This window comes from Leuciscus leuciscus, assembly GCF_965113295.1.
Source record: "Leuciscus leuciscus genome assembly, chromosome: 14".
NCBI classification, from domain to species: Eukaryota; Metazoa; Chordata; class Actinopteri; order Cypriniformes; family Leuciscidae; genus Leuciscus; species Leuciscus leuciscus.
Window position 1 is genome coordinate 34,809,564 of NC_138738.1, and position 20,964 is coordinate 34,830,527.

The following is a 20,964-nucleotide window of genomic DNA, read 5'->3' on the forward strand; positions in this document are numbered from 1 at the left end:
GAGGACGGTCCATCAACTTCTGGTGCACAGATGAACACGTTCAGTGATTTCCAGTAAATGCCACAGTTTAATTCTGTAGAATTTGTTTAGAACTCAATTTGTAACTCTAATCTACTACTGTGTTTTCAGTTGCCAGTAAAGGAGTTATATAGACTTCATCTTATTTAAAAAAAAAATATATATATATATATTTTATTTATTAATAAAATATTAATTTTATTAATAAAAATGTACTGAAAGAATGAATGAGGTGTTTAAACACCACTTCCACTTTAAAAAGGGGAGGAGACCGAAAGAAACTCTGGGTTTACTGAAGAAAACCTGCTCCCGACCAGGTTAGGTTCACAGAGTAAGTTACCATGGTAACTGACTCTGAGTATAAGTTACCTCTCTTTCTGAAACAGGCTTGACTTACTCTGATTTCTCAGGTTTAACATACCTCCCATTCTGAAACAGAAAACTCAGAGTTTCCCTCATTTTAGGGTTAACATACTCAGAGTTTTCACTTAACCTCCTTTCTGAAACAGGCCCCAGGTGTCACATTATTATTATTATTAAGATTTGCTAGTTTGATTCCCAAAGATCCATTTTCTGAACTGCTTGTCCAATGTACGGTCCTACAGAACCTGATCTCACCAGGCAAGTGCAACATGTTTCTGGATCATTCCAATCAACCAATCAGATTTGAGGGACAAGTTTACCATTTATTAGGATTACAACCATAGTGGTTCTACATCAGTGTTTACCTATCATTTCCCTCTGATTTTAGGGATGATGTAGATCTATATTAAATATAATGGCAAAGTTCAATCAAGTAGGTAATGCACATACATTAAAGCATTTGTTTATAATCTTGCTCATAATCACCAACCCCGAAAACATTTGACTTATATTTCACAGGAAGAAACTTAACCTTCACCTGAAAGAGAAACCAACTTCCACTTTCTTTGACAGAAAAATCCGAAGAGAGAATATATATGTCTCAGTGTCTCAAGAAAGATGCCGGACAGACCATGCAACAAACATATTTTATTTACTTTTTCGTTTGAAATGACACGGAACTATTCCTCCCGGAACGTTTTAATCCATGTTTGTTTTCATGGGGAACGTGCGTCAGTCGAAACGGCCCCCTTGTTGTTGTTGGTGAGTTGATACTGGTCAATTCTTCACCCATTAAAAATGTAAAACGCTTTCTAAAATGTATTATATTACTGATTGTCTATGTGAAAAATGTATTTACCCGCTGTCAGTTGTTTATACATATCAAAGGAAGAGTGACACCTGTTACATTACGCAATAGAATCGAAATGATGCCGATTCAACCATCACACTTGGATTAAACACGTTTAAAGCAGTCTCGATTTGCTTAAGGCTCATCATAAATTCTGACACAAGTGCCACAACTTACTAAGAAAAGCTGAATCAATATAAAAATGTACCATGTTTATATTGTGGTAACTGTAGTGTATTTTAGGGGGCTTATTTTAGATTGAAAATAGCTGCTAGTGGATTAAGAATCTATTTGATCTTTTTTATTTTATTTGTATTAATACATTTCATCTCAGATATCAACCTTTCTATAGAAACCATAGTTACATGGAGCTTTACTAATATGGTTAGCTACTGTGCATAAACATGTAAAAGTCGTCATGAAACGAAAGGTGCAATTGCCTTTTCTTTACAATTGTGATGTAGGCCTATATTCGTGTAAAACGGATTCTTGAACAAGAAAAAACAAGTTTAAAAAACATAAATGACTTTTTTATCCATCAGGAACTGATTGGATCGTTCTGGTTTTCTATTGGTCAATCTCACGTGAGTGACAAGTAGCCCCGCCCTCGCGCCTGTAAACACTTCATCAGAGAAGAGGAAAGATATTTTGATTAAAGATTACGAGGGCACATGAAAAAAAAAAAAAAAAAAAATATATATGTAGGCTACATTAATAAATAATTTATAATAAACGCTGCAATATTCCATAAATAAACAAGAATTGTCCATTTTGATTTCATGGTGACTTTAAAACTATTATTGTTTATATGATATTTTAAATATACATGTACAATTTGCCTGAAATAGATTGTATGACGTGTGCTGTGGGAAAAATGGAAGCAGCCCTGTTTGCCCTCCCATGGGTGCCAGTGAATATCGCTGGCTCTGATCTCCTGGCTAAAGCCTGGTTCGGTGACATACAGTACCGGGTTCTGCTGAGCGATCTGAACACTGTGTGGGAAGAAGAAATGAACGCAGACGACATCCAGAGTCGAGCACAGGCAAGAATGTTCAACACTGCTGGTATCTAGTTGAAGTGCCTTTAATTCAATACTTAAAAACTTCAGACAATCACACTGTAGCATTATGTCAATGGTTATCTCTGTTCAACTAAAATCAAAATTTTTAATTATGATGATGCAAAACCCATAAGACTCACTGAAATGTCTTTCAAGTTAAGTCATCTTTATTTATATTGCGCTTCATACAATACAGTTGATTTCAAAGCAGCTTTACAGTGTTAAAAAGGTAAATATGGACCAATGATGCAAAACAGACTTCAATTCTACTGTAAAGCAGCTCTAGAAAGACAATAGTGTCAATGTTCAGTTGAAATCAGTTCAGTGTTGATTCAGTTCTGTTCAATAACTGTCTAAAGTTCATCAGTTACACTACCGGTCATAAGTTTGGAATAAGTATGATATTTTTAATGTTTAAAAAAATAAAATAAATCTCTTATTCTCACCAAGGCTTTATTTATTTGATAAAATATCACATTCAGTATCACATGATCCTTCAGAAATCATTCTAATATGCTGATATGCTGCTTAATTAGTACCAGTTATTATTAGTGCTCAATTATTAATAATATGTCTTATTATTATCAGTGTTGAAAACAGTTTTTGCTGCTTAATGTTACAATTTCTTCAGGATTCTTTGATGAATAGAAAGTTCAAAAGAAATAGCATTTATTTGAAATGTCCTCGCTGAATAAAAGTATATATATATGTTTTTTTTCTAAATTTTACTTATGCTAGTGTATTACGGTTTCCACATAAAAAATAGGAAGAAGACTAGAAGAATGATGCTGAAATTTCACCTTTGCCATCACAGGAATAAATTAAATTTAAAAAAGATATTAAAATAGAAAACAGTTATTTCACATTGTTATAAAATATTTCATAATCTTATTGTAATATTCAATGTTTTGTACTTTTGATCAAATAAATTAAGCCTTTGTGAGCAGAAGAGACTTCTTACAAAAACATTATTATTCCAAACTTTTGGATGGTAGTTTATAATGATGGAATATATATATATATATATATATATATCATTGCATTCTTAGCCTGCCAATATTTCATACAAATTTTTTGATTTTTTTCTTTTTCTCTGTATGATAGGATCTGAATAAGCGTCTAAGGGCTCCAACACAGGCTTTTTTCTCTCATCTGTGTTCTGTGGCACGGCCTTCGTTCTCCAGCCAAGAGGATGATCCGATCTCTGCTGCACACGTTGCTCTTGAAAGGCATGGCGAAAATCTAACAGTCAAACTCAAAAGTGAGCTGGCCGGGCTGCCGTTCTACTGGGAGTTCCGCTGCACCACAACACCTGTGGCCGTGGTATGAACCTTCCTTATCTATTATTATACCATGGTCTGTCTGAATACTTGATTCTGATTGGCTGGAAGGTGTGCATTAAAACCATTTAATGCACAGGTAGTTCCAGTCAGTTCAATCACTGTTCTATATTCATACGTTGCTTTCATTGAAGCACATACACACTCATCTCTCTCTCTCTCTCTCTCTCTCTCTCTCTCTCTCTCTCTCTCTCTCTCTCTCTCTCTCTCTCTCTCTGCTGTGCATGAAATAATTCAAATGCACTCCGCTTCATGTCTGGTGGGTTTTTGCCTCCACAGCTAGTCATGGATTATCCTTTTTTACCACAGGGTTGTTGAATGCTTGATTCTGATTGGTTGCCGAATGTTCTAAGGTGTGCAATTATTTTCCAGTAAACGCACAGCTACGAAGTAGTTCCAGGTCTTAAGACTGCATTACAGTTTTTATGACTGTTTTATGCAGTTGCAGATTTTATGACTCATATAGTACAATATAATGAGAATATGGAGCTCATACGCAAGAAAAAAACACAATTTTTATTCAGAGTCCCAAACTGAGAAAAATATGCAATTTGGTGCAGTTGCTGATATTTATATGACCAAAAAGTAAGATGAATTTCTGATTATGCTTGTACTGTAAATCACTACTTACATCAAATACATTTAAATATCAGTTGTCACTCCCAATAATATGTCTTATTAAGGTTATATTTAAATGCTTTGTTTTATGAGTAAAGCATGAGTAATGTAGTTTTTCATTGTCGGGTTCAAAACATATAAAGTAATGCAATACAATGATGACTGAGAGATGAAGAAATAAATGTTCCTTACATTATTCTTACATTTACTGTATAAAAATCAGTGAAGATTTCACAACAAAAGACGCATGAACCACAACCTGTAGGTGGACATTTTTAGAATTACACTAAAAGTCCTTTTACTTGCTAAAAAGTATAATTTATCAATCAGATGGCAGAAGGAATGTAGTAAAGTGTGTACAAAAGGCAAAGTTTTGATAATTTAGAGGCCATAGAAATGAATTTATCAAATAGACACAGTGGGCGTCCAAATAGTTTGTCTGTTATCTTGCTTGTGTATCAGGTGTGCCGGCAGCTTGTGCGCCCCCTGCTGGCAGTGAGTAGAGCCTTGCAGCGGCAGGTGGAGGATCTGGCTGTTCTTCTGGCTCGGAAGGATGCTGAGATCCAGGACTATCAGGAGAACGGAGCTGTCCTGAGTAGAGGTAACCATCGCATTTGCGGTTGTGATGCATATTCTCTTGTGTCTGTTTTTAGCTCGCTGACGCTCACCTGAAACTCTGCCCTCACAGCCAGACTACAAACAGAGCCGTTTGACGTGCACCAGTACAGGGAGAACTTCTTCACACAGGTGCGAAGCATTTTTACATTCAGTCTCCTGCTAAATTTAGTCAGTCAGAACTAGCACGCATGTGCCATCATGATAGCTCAGTTACACGTATATGTAGTGAACCAGGGCACTGTGCTGCTTCTAGGGTTTGTTACGGGAGAGGGAAAAGCGAGAGCTAGACAGAGAGTGGATCTCTGCTTGACTCAGAGCTGAGGGTCACCACACACACACACACACACATTCATACAAACACAGTGTATAATTAGGCTGTGGTGTGTTTGCAGTGACAGCTCTGATGTAGCATTGCCTCACACTGAACTGTCTATTGACTGGATGGTGTTTTATTTATTTTCCCGTCATAGTTGTGCGTGTGTGTGTTTGAGAATTTCCTGCTTTTTTGGTGATGTGTGTGATTAGGACTGGGCCATATGATGGAGATGGACCGTTATGCCATGGTAGATGTAAAGCGGGATCCAAAAGTCTGAGACCATGCACTTTTGAAAATGTTGCTATTTTTCAAATTAAATAATTTTTTTAATTGCAAAATATATGATCAGTTTACAGTTTGAATGAAACATTTTATTTAAAAGTTTAGTGTTTCATATGACTTGAGAATGATCCAAAAGCGGGTCTGTGCTTTAATGGAAGCAATAAATTCTGACCATTTGTACAAAGCAGGGTTATTATAATTAACAAAAAAGCTAAAACTGTTTAAAAAAAAAAACATTTCTGTTACTTGAAATAAAATAGACATTAACTGCAATAAAATAAAATAAATAATTATTAACTTATTTTATTTCAGCGAGTTGCCAAAGCAACATTTCACATTTTCTTTTTGTTTAACTTTATGTATTAAAATAACTAAAACCAAAAATGAATCAACTATATAGACATATTTAAAAATTAAAAATAAATAGAACATATTTATTTATTTTAAAGCCTTTTTTCATTGAATATTCAGCAATACAGTAGACATACACTCTTAAAAAAAAAGGTTCAATGGGGTTCTATATAGAACCCTAGGGTTCTTGACTTTGTCAAAAAGGTTCTACATAAGCATAAATGTCTTAAATGACTGCATACTTTCATATTTAATGGGTTATTTCATTTTATTCTAGTGATACAGTATGTTGACATGCTGCTTAATTCGTAAAATAATTCAAATGAATTAAACTAAAGTTAATTAAAACTAAATCCATAAAATGGAACCCCTAAAGAGTTCTATATATGAAGCGCCTGACGGAACCCTTTAAGGCTCTATAATAGAACTTTTTCTTTCATATAGAACTACTCATACCAGGGTTTTGGTCACACCACCATCCCTGAGCAAAATTTGCCAGTATATCGCGCTTCTGACCACTCTTCCTTACGGTCATTACAAACACAGTGACCAAAGTGGGAGGAGCCAAACCCTGCAGCCATATATTTGTGTTTATGGGCTACTTTTTGGTCTCTTGATGAGTAATGTTCATGTGGCTGAATCACTGAGTTATTTATTGGATTCAGCCGTGAGCTTTGATTTCAGTGCTGGCAGCCGTGTTTTCTGCCTGAGGCGAGTCCTTTGATAGGCGTGTGTTTGATCTCAGTCCGTGTGTATGTGCGAATCTACCGGTATTTCTCACTGGCCCGGTGAATGTGCAGTCAGATATGTGTGGCTTGACTTGGTGGTGTGAGAAAAGGATATGAGTCTACTCACCCACTCACTGTACTGTAGCAAACACTGAGATATAGTCGCCCCTTAAACTGGTGCCATTGCTCCATAGCACACAGTACAAGTCAGTGCGATTTATTTATTTATTTTATTTTTTATTTTTTAAAGGAAATTTATTATTTTATTCAGCAGGGAGACATTCAATTGATCAAAAGTACCAGTAAAGACATTAATAATTTTAGTAAATATTGTTCTTTCGATTCTCCTGCAATTTCTGAATAGACAACATTAAATTTACTAGAGGTTCTGACAAAATGTTAATTGCTTCACTTTATTTAAAAGTGTTAAATTCATTTGAATAAATTATATTTTCATTCGTTTTGAACGAATCTTTTGAATTAATGATTGACAAATAAATGCTTTACCAGTCACTTGTTGCCACCTACTGGTGTAATGATGTAATTGATACAATCTTTTTTTGAAGCATCAAGTTACTTTTTCAACACTTAAAAAGCTGTTTCTCCTATACGTGTCATGCTCTCTCTGGGTCAGCGGCGGCACAATACTTGTCAAATAGCCGAATCGTTGTCATTTAGGCATAATATCATGTGGGTGTTTGAATCGAGATTGCGATCTTTAAAGATTAATCGTGCAGCTCTAGTATCATGGTTTCCACACAAATATTAAGCAGCAAAAACTTTTTTTTAACATTGATAATGATAATATTTCTTGATTTCTAAAGGATCATGTGACACTGAAGACTGGAGTAATGGATGCTGGAAAATTTATTTTTGACATCACATGAATAAATTACATTTTATAATATATTTTAAGTTAGAAAACTGTAATAATATTTCACAATATTACTGTTTTTACTGTATTTTGATTAAATAAATGCAGTCTTGGTGAGTAAAAGACTTTTAAAAGTCTTGCCGATCCCAGAATTTTTGAAAGGAGATTATCATACTTGTGTTTTTATGTCATAATTTACACTGCATACAAATTCTGCACATGGAAGCCATTATTTTCTATCGCAGAAATACTTGTTGTGTCTATTGAAATGTGAGCTTGCACGTTATTTGATTTCTTTGGACATATCAAAGTCATTTGACTGCTGCTGTCTCGCAATACAATGGGAAATTCCACTCCACACTGAAGAATCATTTAAGACCCAAGTCAGAATTAAAATGAAGGCGTGTTTGGAAAAATGTCTCACTGAAATGCCAAACAAACATAGCGAGTCTCTGGAAAAATGGAGTCCGTTCTTGAGATTCCTGATCGGCAGAAGCCTGGTTGAGAGTGTGTGTTTGATGGATGGATGGATGGATAGGCCTGTTTGAAATGCTGTCTTTTGGCGGTCGAAACTTAAGCGAAGACATGCTCCCATGAGTTTGTGAAGTTGAGTTTGAAAGACTGCGGATGTCTACCTCAGACCGGTGACGCATGCTCAGGTTCTTGAGGGGAGAGAAGAGTGTGAACGTTTACTTTGTGTTTTCAGTAGGCGTGTGTACTTTGCTTGATTAACACAAAGACTTGTTTTAGGGTCCATATTAGTGAATGTGCTGTCCTCTTTGCAGGTCTTTTCGGGTTGAATACATTTCTGTTTTAATGTGTTTCAATGACGCCAACTGTTGGTTTTTTAGGGTTGAAGCATAAAAAAGAAAATTTGACCGGGTGAGTTGAGAAACCAGTTTTGGTTTGGCACTGATGGAGTGACCCTTCCCAATGCCACACCGACTCATCCAGCTTACTGAACCTAAAGACCAGCAAAACACCTCAAACCATCCTGTGTTTGAGACATATAATATAGATGTCCTACCGTTCAAGAGTTTGGAGTCTCTTCTGCTCACCAAGGCTGCATTCATTTGATCAAAAATACAGTAAAAACAGTAACATTGTGGAATATGATTTCTATTTAAAATAACTGTTTTCTCTTTTAATATTTCAGCATCATTTCTCCAGTCTTCAGTGTCACATGATTCTTCAGAAATCATTCTGATATGATGATTTGCTCAAGAAACATTTCCTATTCTTATTCTTATATAATGTTGAAGCAGTTTTTGCTGCTTAATATTTTTCTGGAAACCGTGATGCGTTTTTTTATGATTTTTTTTTTGACCATTGCTTCTATCATCTGTCAAGTAAACTTTATAAAGTCTGATCACTAAGGCGATAATTAACAACTTGATATCATCAGCACTGGGAATGAGGAATTTAAGCCTTCTATGATTTTGAAATGTTCAAAAATAAGTTTCCCATTGTCTTTACAAGATACTTCATGTGTCATAATATGTAGGTTTATTTAGATTACTTTTAGCAAATCATAAATGATGTTAATTCGTATCAGAATGCAAACGTTAGAGGTGTGTATAGTATCGGGATCTATGTACACCACCATTCAAAAGTTTGGTGTCAGCAAGATTTGTTTTTAAATAAATCAATACTTATATTCTGCAAGTATACATTAAATTGATCAAACGTGACATTAAAGACATTTATAATAAGTGCTGTTCTTTTGAGCTCAAAGAATCTTGAAAAGAATGTGCCATGTTTTCCACAAAAATATTAAGCAGCACAACTGTTTTCAACATTGATAATAGTAGTAAGAGCACCAAATCAGCATGTTAGAATGATTTATCAAGGATCATGTGACATTGAAGACTGGAGTAATGATGCTGAAAATTAATTATCTTAAAATATATATGAATACATGAATAAAATAGAAAATTAATAATCAGACAGTTGACGGTAGCCACTGACTTCAATAGTCAGTGAAACTGTCTGGTTACCAACATTCTTTAAAATATCTTCTATTGTGTTCAACAGAAGAAAGAAATTCATACAGATTTGGAACAACATGAGGGTGAGCAAATGATGACAACATTTTCATTTTTGGGTGAACTATCCCTTTAAAGGTTCTTTACGGAACCATGAATGCCAATAAAGAACCTTTATGTTTAAGACTGTAGTATGAATTTAGCAGGATTTGGGTGTAGTTTTTATTTTGGTAAAGTTGGGGGAAACATGTACCCCATTACTCCCACACTCTGGTGTGAGTGTGTGTTTTATTGTTAGACACTAGGATCTGTCAGGTGTAGCTCAAGACATCTCCCTGTAACTGAAGCTTTTTGGCTCCTTGCCTTTATAATCGCCCCAATCTGATAACCATGAAACCCATTTGGGACCGCTTGAAGAGGTCAGATGTCTCTGGTTCTGTTATTCCTTCTCCCTCCGTAGCTCTGCTCCAGTTTTCCACAGGGTGAGCTCTGATCTGTAATTAGTTAGCTGTAGCTGGGCTGTGGTTTACTCTGCTTACTTTGAACCCCTGAGAAGAGCTGCCCTGCCAGCCAGAACAAGAGTAACATCCCGTCAAACACGAGGCCCTCGCGTAAATGTAATCAATGGAAACGTCATAGAAAATGTAAAAATGCGTAGCAAAAAGAGATAACAACTTCTAGAGGAAGTGTAGAGGTGCTTTTCCATGGAGCCTAAAAGTCTAACCCTAACCAATGGTTATCAAGCTGTAGCTATGTGGTATTTGGTTGGGTTGTTGCTAAGCAGTTGCTAGGGTGTTCTGGGCGTTTGCTTACTGGCCCAAGATAAAAATATGGCTCATATATTTTTCATCTGTGGGAGTTTTTGCCTGTTTTATTGTCTGCCCATGCTGTGAAAATTGTCCAGTCATGTAGAAAAGTAAACACACCTCTCCTCAACAAGCCACATTATTTGTGAATAGTTTGTTCAAATACCTAATCTAAGTATGATAATAATGTGATGTGTGTCTTAGTACACACCACTAATAAAGAAAACTAGGGAGTGTGAGACAGAGGGTGAACTGAGAGAAAGAGGTAATAGATATTTTTAGGAGGAGGGGTTTGACTGAATGAGAGTGAGGACAGATTTATAGACGACTATAAAATGAAGCTCTTCTCTGGGTTTAATACATGATGCCCGTTTAAGACTTCACCTGCCTTTATTTGTTTCCCTATAGTGTGTGTGTGTGTGTGTGTGTGTGTGTGTGTGTGTGTGTGTGTGTGTGTGTGTGTGTGTGTGTGTGTGTGTGTGTGTGTGTGTGTGTGTGTGTGTGTGTGTGTGTGTGTGTGTGTGTGTGTGTGTGTGTGTGTGTGTGTTGCTTTATTTTGGCTCAAAATCAGGTAATAAAGGAAAACGTGCTCAGTTTCTTCCTCAATTTACTGTTACAGGTTTTGGGCTGGCAATTATGTTTTGCTCCGTTATATATATCTAAATGAAACCCTGTCAAGGATAGGTCTGGGTGTTTAAAAAAAAAAATATATATATATATATCATACATTTTTGATACCATTGAAATCTCAAAATCACACAAAAAACTAATTCTTGCCTACATAAAAAAAACCATGCTTACTGAAGACAAGTAAACAGTCAGTGATAAAAAATAAATAAATAAACTAATTACAAGCAATAGGACAACAAACTTCAATAGAACAAAGAAATAAACTTCAAGCATTGAAATAAAAAATACTAGCCTTAGAAATAAAAAAAATACTAGCCTACATAAATTGTCTAAAATAATAAACGAGACAAAAGGGATTCGGTCAAAAGCATCGAGAGATTTTCTCTTTTTTGTTGTTTGATTAATGACACAGATGACAGCAGGTTTACTAGGCGCACTGTCACTTTAAGACTGAGATCACTGCACAGATCCAATATACATGTGTTTTCTTTCTCAACTGTTTACATTCACTTAAAGTCCCCCTGTAGTCAATAATTGTATCCCTTAAAACTCATCTTTGATCACCAAAATGACATATTTAAAAAAAAATGTCTTCATGCCTTAAAATAGCTTGAATGTAACTCTACACCCCTGCCTAATTTAGTACACGCGGTTCTATGAATATGCAAATTAGCCCTGCCTCCACTCACTCACGGCAGCTCAGAGATAATACAAACATAAAAGCTTGACTTTCACCACAGGGGGACTTTAAGACATGACTGTGTTTATGAGGATACTTGCAAAGACGGTTATTTTGACACGCAAGTATGTGTATTTAAACGTTAAAGCCCAATTAGGCAGCAAAAAGAACTCACGCGCTGTATGAGCAGCGGCTTCATGTGTGTGAATAAAATCGCACTGCGCGCAAGGCAGCATGGGGAAACCCAGGCTATGAGAGATGCGCAGTGCGATTTTATTCACGCTGCTAGGCAGTCTGGACACCATGGACCAGATTTTCCCCTCAAAAAGGGAACCAATCACAGAACGGGGAGGGAGCAGCAAGACGATGACGACGTCTATGCGACACACCGAATCAGTTTGTTTATATCTATGGATCCAACATGGCATCAGACGCGAAGTTACCTTTCGATGCAGCCTTAGATAGTGTTCTAAGTAGTTTAGAACGCAAGTTTATTTCGTCTTCTTCCTTGTCGAATTTCTGTCTCTCTACATACGTCATCTGGTATAATTGAAACGATTGGCTATGAGCTACGTACAGGTGCATTTGATAGACATTCGTAGCGCCCAATAAACGGCTCTGGGCATTCATAAACCACGCCTCAAATACGAGAAAATAAACATGTGGTTCCCAGACCACGTCTCAATGAGACGAGGTCTGACGTTAGCCAGGCTACATCTCTCAGACAGCGCTCGGAAACCATCTCGCATATAGTGAAATGAGTTCTATTTCGCTGCTTATTGCGTTTCAACGGTTTAAAATCGCTTACTTTTAAACCACAATGCTTAAAAACACAGGCTAACGATAAGCTTTCGTGACCACGCAGCACAGCAACGTCATGTGAGCATAACTGCGAAAGAGACGATAGTCTCTACCGGTTGACAAATTTCTACTGGTTAATCGTGTCTACCGGTATATTGCCCACCCCTACTACTTTGTAAAAATAAAATGCTGAAAATTCTGCTTTGCATCACAGGAATACATTACATTTTCAAATAGAAAGCAGTTATTTTAAATTGTAATAATATTTCGAAATATTACTGTTTTTATTGTATTTTTTATCAAATATAGTGAACATAAGAAAATTTGACCAACCTCAAACTTTTGAACAGTAGTGTATGTGCTTGTTATTAACAATAATGTTAGTTGAGAACAATAATCTTACAAATCTTTTGTGGTGTTTTTGTAAGGCTCTCTCATAACAGCTAATACGAATTCTGCTGCCGATGTCAAATTCTAAATAAAATGGCACTGATTTGTCTTTGAATAGGGTGTACCAACCAAACGCACATATATGAGATTGTAAAAATAGTAACAGAATAGATAGTGTGAGATAATATTATTTCTTTATGTTCAGACATGAAATAAGTATGGAAGAATGCAAGGCTGAAACCACTACAGAATTTATTAAATGTATGAACCTAAAGGTTAAGTAATTGTGAGATTTAAGGTTAAGTCGCAATGTTATAAAGTAGTAGTATGTCTCAATATCTTACTACATACTACTTGCCCTTCACTAGCAAAGTGCTGAACACAAAACAAGAATTGGGACACTCTCAAATCTTCCATTAGAATCTGTTGGTTTAGAGTTCTTCCACAAACCACTAAAAACCAGCCAATGCTGGTGATTAAATTTGTTCTATAGTTTGTTCAAATCTCTAATCTAACTATGATAATAATGTGAGGTTTTTCTTAGTATACACCACTTATGAAGAAAAGTGTGTTAGACAGAGGGTGAACAGAGGGAGAAAGTGGTAATATATATTTTTAGGAGGAGGGGTTTGACTGAATGACTATCAAGTATATACTTGCCCTTCACCAGTGCTGAACACAAAACAAGAATTGGGACACTCTCTGAAATCTTCCATTAGAATCCATTGGTTTAGAGTTCTTCCACAAACTAGCCAATGTTGTTTACCAGCTATGAATAGGTGTATCAACATGATGCACTAACACATGAACCGCTTTTTCCTGACACTTCCCTGCTTTGACGCACACAGATGATGGAGTTTGTGGAAATTATCTGGCCTGGTATCGGTGTGATTGTGTAGTTTTCATATTTCAGTGTTACCTATGCTTTTTCTGAAACAACAAACTTAATTGATCAATTGATTTGACAAAAAAAGAAAAGATCAGGAGAGGTGAAATGATTTAAGGGGAGGCAGGAAGTGCACACTCATGAACTGTGGCTTCTCTCCTCACATTGCCCTCTCTGTCCCCAAAGAGGAACTCAAAGCATTCATTTATTTTTATGATATTTCAACAAACAAATAATAAAAATAAATCAATGTAAACCCCAAACGTCTACACGTATATTTAGGGGCCCTTCATTCATCTAGTGGTCACCAATCTCACCAGGTCAATATTTGGCGAGCTAATTTTGAGAATTTGTCCTCTGTGTTTGGGGAATGTGTGAATGCAGTCATCTTTACCATTACCCTGTTAAACTTTTTTTTATTTTTTTTTATTTGCATATTTGACATATCATGACAACAGTTCACTCCCAAATTCTCATGATCATAATGCATACTTTTAAGGTATTTAAAAAAAAATGCTTAATTTTCCTCAATATAAATATAATAATCCCAAAATATAATTTAAATTCTTTGCTGAGATAAAGTATTAGTGTTTGACTATTCATGTGATCTCAACATGGTGACCACATTTACATAGAGTAAAACAGCTTCTTTCAGGCAAATGATATGACTGGCTTCATCTTATGTTTCAGATTTTATATATATTTTATTTTGGTATAGTTTTTTTTTTTATTAAATATTTTGTGCATTTTGTAAAATATAGATATGTGACAAGATTTAAAAGAAAAAAGAAATGAATACCTTTGTCAACAAGTGATAGAAATCTTTTGTAACATTATAAAATGTCTGGACTATTTCAAATAAATGAATTGAACTTTCCATTCATCAAAGAATCCTGAAACATGTATTACAGTTTCAACAAAAGTATTTAGTATCACAAATCACAGTTTTCTACATTGATAATAATAAGAACTATTGTAAATTATTGAGAACCATTAATAATTGATAAAATAATTGACAAAATCAGTATATTAGAATGATTTCTGAAGGATCATGTGACACTGAAGACTTTGCATCACAGGAATAAATGAAATTTATAACACATTAAAATAATAAACAGTTTTGTTGTTTTTAGAAGAAGTCTGTTACACACACTACAATTTCATATCCATATACACACATATCTACATAAAATTAAGCTCTTCTCTGGGTTTAATACATGATGCCCATTTAAGACTTCACTTGCCTTTATTTGTTTCCCTAGTGTGTGTGTGTGTGTGTGTGTGTGTGTGTGTGTGTGTGTGTGTGTGTGTGTGTGTGTGTGTGTGTGTGTGTGTGTGTGTGTGTGTTGCTTTATTTTGGCTCAAAATCAGGTAATAAAGGAAAACATGGAAAAATTAAAAACTCTATGGAGACTAATAAGTAATTGAAATTGAATGTCTTCTCTTTCTTTATGGTTTGGTCATTCTTTCTCTTTTTTTTTTTTGTCTCTTAGATTGTTCCACAGATTGGTGTGACGCTGGACAGTTTGGGCTTTGACTCTGAGATGCAGGCCCTGTACATGGCCGTGAGCTCGGGGGAAACGGGTCGGAAACGGAAACGCTCTCCTCACAGCAGCCCTGCAGCAGAAGACAACCACGTCCCTGAACATCACGCACCTGATCACCTACAAATCACAGGTTCGCAGACACTGAGCATTCAGACACAAAAGGAATCATTCCAAACCCAAATGTCTGTCTCTTCTGTGAACACAAATGGAAATGAATTGCAGAATGTCCTGGCTGTGCTTTTCCTTAAAAGGAGTGTGGAATGGGAGTTGTTACGCTTCAACATTACCCACAGAGAATTGGCACCTGTTGACATGTAAGGTGAAGTTTAACATTAGTGGTATCAAATATCATTGGCTGTTGCTGTGTCTAGTGACCAAACATTATGGAGGCAAATTTGGTGTGATGCGTCTAAAGGTTCCACATTTGAATAGACATATGTAAGTTTATTCTTAAAAACAGGGTTAGGTGCTTCTACATCAGTGTTATTCACCTATCATTCCCCTCTGATTTTAAGGCTGAGTTATGGGTAGTGTTAGGTTTAGGGTTCAACAAAATATTCAAGCAAAATCACAGTGACTGGTTAATCTTCGAAACACAAATTAATATGTTTTTAATGACACCTGAGATGTTTAACCAAAACTTAGAAGATACAAAAAGGTCATTAAGTAATCATAAAACCAAGCCATATTTCCCCACAGGTCACTGCCTGTCATATCTCTTCACTAGATAAATGATTGGTTTATGATGAACAGATTTCATTAATTTAATTTTTATTTACATCTAAACAATGATCGACTTGCATACTTGGAGCACATCACATATGGCAAGCACAGAAGCTCAATGCCAGTGATGCGTGCACTCTGTGTGTTTATGTGTGATGAATTTGGATTTGTGGGTGATCTATCCCTTTAATGAGATTTGACAGTTGCTGTGGCAGGCGTTATTTTTGGTGTTTAAATGATGCTTAAAGGTGCTAAGAATTTTCATGTATTAGGTTTTGCATTGCCAATGTTCAACAGCTTGTAACAAAACCTAAAAAAACGAGACCTTCCCCGATTTCCTTGGTGTGGTATCCGTCAGGAGTTAATAAGCAATAAAGCACACGAGACAGGACTAGCAAACTTCATCCATCTTGTTTACTCATTCACTTCCATTCTCCTCACACATAACATCATTCAGACTTCCTTTTTCAACATAGAAGTCCACAATATAATATACTTATGAATACAACCCTGGGTTGTCTATGAGAGCCTGTAGACTGATTTTAATGTGAAGGACTCGGGCCAGATTCACTGGGAAAAGGCAAAGGATGTAATGGTTATGCACGCTCCTAAGAGCCTTTCTTCCGTTCTATGACACACAAAATGCATAATACAATATTCAAGATAATGCTGAAAGAGCTATTGTGTATTGTAATGTATGTGTCATGCAAAGTAAAGGGATTGTATCAAACCATAGTCTCACATAACCAGATCTATGTAGTCTATAGTCTCAAATATACTCTATAATTATTACTGTGTAATTTTAATTGCCTCATCTGTCGACATGATGCCGGTGAATTGCAGAGCTGGTGTAAACATCCACATCGCTATGAGCAGATGCTTTCTTGTGTTAATTCGGTTATTGAGGAAAGTGCGCAGCACATATTTACACATTCATTTAACCGTCGCTCTCATCAGCGTGGACGGCATCAGGATGTTCGTTAACCGTATACCGTTGCAAAGGTATTTCCAACTTTTTTTACTTTTAAGCAAAAACGAAAAAGAACTCCGTCGTGAGTATAACGAGGTATTGAATTGCGTTCAGTCTCTTGTGTGTTACGTGCATAGACAGTATAAGAAATGGACAGAGTCATCTCATTGGAACTCAATTGAGGCAAGTGAAGCCCATTTTCAGCGATTTTTTTAGGACTTCCGTTCCTGACACGCAAACTGAGCTTGACGACGTAGATGTGACGTGAGCAACCCGTCTGTCTTCTAGTGGCATGAGAAATCTGAAACATTCCCTTCCGAATCTCGCAGAGACGGAGAGCGTGAGTAGGAGGTGTCCATGAGCTAGGAGCAGGAGAAACTTTTGCTAGGTATTCTGATTAATTATTTTGTCATTTTGCCTCCACGTCTCCCCGATTGCCCGCAAGCTTCTCCTCCCGTCAATACGGTAATCTCTCTACTGTGCGACAGAGAGTCGTGTGGTTATGACGCAATCGTTAGCCTACTTTTACAAAAACTGCTTCTACAGGACCATAACGTAAGCTACAAGGTAATGGAACATTTTATACATTGTCGTGTTTCTTTAGAAATAAATAATGGACAAATGGAGTCTTCAAACGCCTCAGATGTAAAGTTATTCGCTGTCAAAGTGACGCCAAAATGAATGGGAGTCAATGGGATGCTAACAGCAGGTGAAGTTCTGCTACAAGATGGTGGCACGCGGCCGGCTTCAACTTCCGGTCGACTTCCTTCCCGCTTGGTTACGTGTGCGGGCAGAAGCAATGTGTTGCTGTCTGCACTGCAGTTCACTTAACGACCACCGGTGTCGCTAATAACAAGGGTTTCTTTAATTCTACATACAGCATTGTTAAATTACGGTTGCTCACACAAAGCTGTTGTATGGTATCAGAATTTGTATGGAACACTTTTAATTTGAGCCTTTTTGTCTCCTTTTGTGTTCCACAGATGAAAGGTTATATTGGTTTGGAACAACACAAGGGTGAATAAATGATGACAGTGGTGTTTGTCTTGTTTGCTGTGCTGTGCAGGTGTGGCGTCTTCACTGGCTTCTCAAGAACAGAATAATGTCAAAAGATCATCAGGAAGACCTCTGGTGGCAGATAGTAAACAGGTTTGGTCTTTTCCTTTTGCCATGTGCTAGTTGTTTCTATCGTTATACTTATTCTTGTCAAAATTGAAGAATTTTCCGAAAGTTCTTTCGGAGAACCGTAGTGCCATGAATCCTGTGCTTTAGAGAACATGTTAGTGGCTCCTAACTTGTTCAACTCCTCATTGTACAGTGAACTCAACATTGCTGAGCCTTAGGCTGGTAAAGTTTGACCACTATGTTTGTTATTAGAGGCTCTGGAAGTTCAACAAAAAAGGCCTGTGTTCTTCAGGACAACTTTAACGCTAATCTGAACAGGCTACAAAATGTTACTCCCCTTGATATGATTAAAGGAAAATTCTGGGTTAAATATAAATTAAGCTCAAACAGAATTTATGTACAAAAATGCACCTACAATGGATGTCTGTGGGGCAGCCACTGCATGCTTTCCCCCTAGACTTGCATTTAACTGCCAACTGTCAATGATTTTTTTGGATTCACGATTTGAGCTACAAGTCAAAATCATTTCCCGCGGTAATTAACAGGAATGCTAGAGATTAAAGTTGAAATTATTAGCGGTTTCCCTGAATATTCCTTCAAGGGAACTAAAACCAATTCTGAATGATTCCTTCAGACTGTTCCTTCCACGGCTGCTGCTGGTTCTGAGGAACGTTCCACCTCACGGATGAAGAAGAAGAAAGCAGTTGGGCTTTTTCGGTGACAATTCATGCCTCTGAATCAAATGGCATCACATATGGACACTTTTATTTTCTGAATTCTTTTATGAACATTTTTATTCTTCTTAGGTTGGATTTGTAATTGATTTTGGACATTTTAATGTTGGTTTTTATTCTGTATGCCCATCTTAAAGTTTTTGTGTATTAAAAGTACTGAATAAAATATTACTTTCCTTAATACAAGCTCTCTAGGTCAATTGGTATAGGGTTAATATACTCTCAGCCCCAGATGTCACTTCCACAAAATGGAAGAAGAAAGTCATCGTGTTTACTACTGTGACAATGAGCGCTTATCAGGTTCACCTAAATGCTGGATTTTCAAAAGTACTGAAGTTCACGGCATAGAGTCTTTAAAAGACGTCCAAGACTTTTGCCAGTTTGTTATTGTCATGCCGTTCAGTTATTGTAGGGACCTCGACTTTACATTTTCACGCCCCTGAACGTGATGCTGAACAAAACAAACTAATTGGTTGCTTTACATGTTAGTCAGGCAGCCTTTTGGGCGGGCCTTGGCCAATGAAAGCTGCTATGGAGTCCAGACCTTCTGTTGTAAGTCTTAAGGTCTGGCTATGTGAGACTAGGGTTGATGTCAGCAGCAGATTAAATATGTACTGTAATGCGTAAGATGTGTTTTGCGAATTGCGAGTTCAAAGTCAAGATACACATGTTTTTTATCAGTCTGTTGGGGGGAACAACATTAGCTACGTTTACATGTACAACTTTTGTTTCAATCGGACTGAAATCATTCAGATTGATTAATCTGAATGTCGTTTTCATGAACGCTAAACGTGATCGGGTTGATGTGTGCGTTTATGTCACACAAGCTTCAAATCGGAATTGATTTTTTGACATGCACACGCTGCATGAATATACAGTTTCCCGCTGTTTGCGCACAATAACCATTCTCCTACATTGGTTCTTCACTCTCAGAAAAAAAGGTACAAAAGCTGTCACTGTGGCGGTACCTTTTCCAAAAGGTACATCTTTGTACCTAAAGAGTGCATATAAGTCCCTCAAAGGTACATATTGGTACCAAACGTGTACATATTAGTACTTAAATGGTACATATTAGAACCCTTTTGAAGGGTACTGTCCCAGTGGCAGCTTTTGTACCTTTTTTTCTGAGAGTGTTTATTTGTTTTAAACAGCAGAGTTAATATTTATCCATTTCTGGTCATAATTTGGAGACAATGAGCATATGAACCATTGTGCCGTACTGCTTATTTTTATCACGCAGTAAAAATGTCCCTCCCCGCGCCCAAAACCAGTCGTCTGCGGATGAGAATCCGAAACAAGGGTTGGTGGGACGTTGACCTGCTCCACTTCACAGACGCTGCATCATTGCGCTATTTCTACGTCATTGCACATCCGCAGTTCTTTCAATTTCGGTTTTCAATCTGATCAAGTTTTTACATGTCCTCTCGATCGGATTAGAAGAGGAATAAACCACCCCTTTCAATCCGTTCGAAATTTCATTCGGATCGAGCTCAATCCGATCGATTAAGGCGTGTACTTGAAGGCATTTCAGACCGACTGAGCCGTCAATACGATTACTAATGGATTATTTGGTTGCATGTGAACGTAGCCATTGTGTTAGTACATCCACTAGTGCTTCTAAGAAAGAAGACAAGACAAGAAAGTCACTGGATTTGACAAAGTTTGTTTGTGGCATTAGATGTTCAGAGTTTAGTTTGAGGTCCTTACTAGGATATCCTTGAGCACAAATGTACTGTATGTTCTGCTTCATTTTCCGGGTCATGTTCCATAAAATCATCTAGAATTTCTGACCACAAACCCAACTCACATTTTCCTCTATTTTCTTTGGTTTTGTCTGTGCCTTTGTTTGAATAAGCTACCACTTTGTTTCACGCCGTTCTATTATCTTAGTGTTGTTCATTTATCCATCCCTAAACATGACATGTAAAGCCTATTGTGGTTACTTGTTCGCCAGATGCCTCGTCCGTGTCAGAATCATCTGTGAAGTGGACCAGACATCATGCCAATAGTACAGTCTGACTCTGCAAGACTACTTTAAGACCTGCTTAATTAAATATGAAGTACAAAATGCTTTAAATCTAGTTGCAGACTGACACAAGATACTTTTTACTGTATTTTTTGCTGTCCACAGATTATTTTCTGATGCCTGGCCAAAACACTCTCTAATTAAAATGTATTCAGCAATACCAGTAACATCTTCAAGCTGTCAACAGTGTGGTCGCAGCGGACCAGAAAAAGATGTCTACGCCACTGAAGGAGACACAGCACTG

At 36.8% G+C, this 20,964-nt stretch overlaps 1 protein-coding gene across 2 annotated transcripts; it reads left to right on the plus strand.

Moving 5' to 3' along the window:
• The first annotated feature begins 1,086 nt into the window (after nt 1–1,086).
• Nucleotides 1,087–18,847, plus strand: nhej1 (nonhomologous end-joining factor 1). Of its 2 annotated transcripts, XM_082189962.1 has the most exons (8): nt 1,087–1,143; nt 2,080–2,273; nt 3,396–3,614; nt 4,712–4,850; nt 4,938–4,996; nt 15,089–15,272; nt 17,902–17,984; nt 18,595–18,847. In XM_082189962.1, exons 2-8 carry the CDS (start codon nt 2,085–2,087, stop codon nt 18,679–18,681), a joined length of 960 nt encoding a protein of 319 aa, XP_082046088.1. In that variant the 5' UTR covers nt 1,087–1,143; nt 2,080–2,084; the 3' UTR covers nt 18,682–18,847. The 2 variants fall into 2 exon arrangements, with proteins under 2 accessions (XP_082046088.1, XP_082046089.1); XM_082189963.1 differs by lacking the exon at nt 1,087–1,143.
• Nucleotides 18,848–20,964: the final 2,117 nt, after the last annotated feature.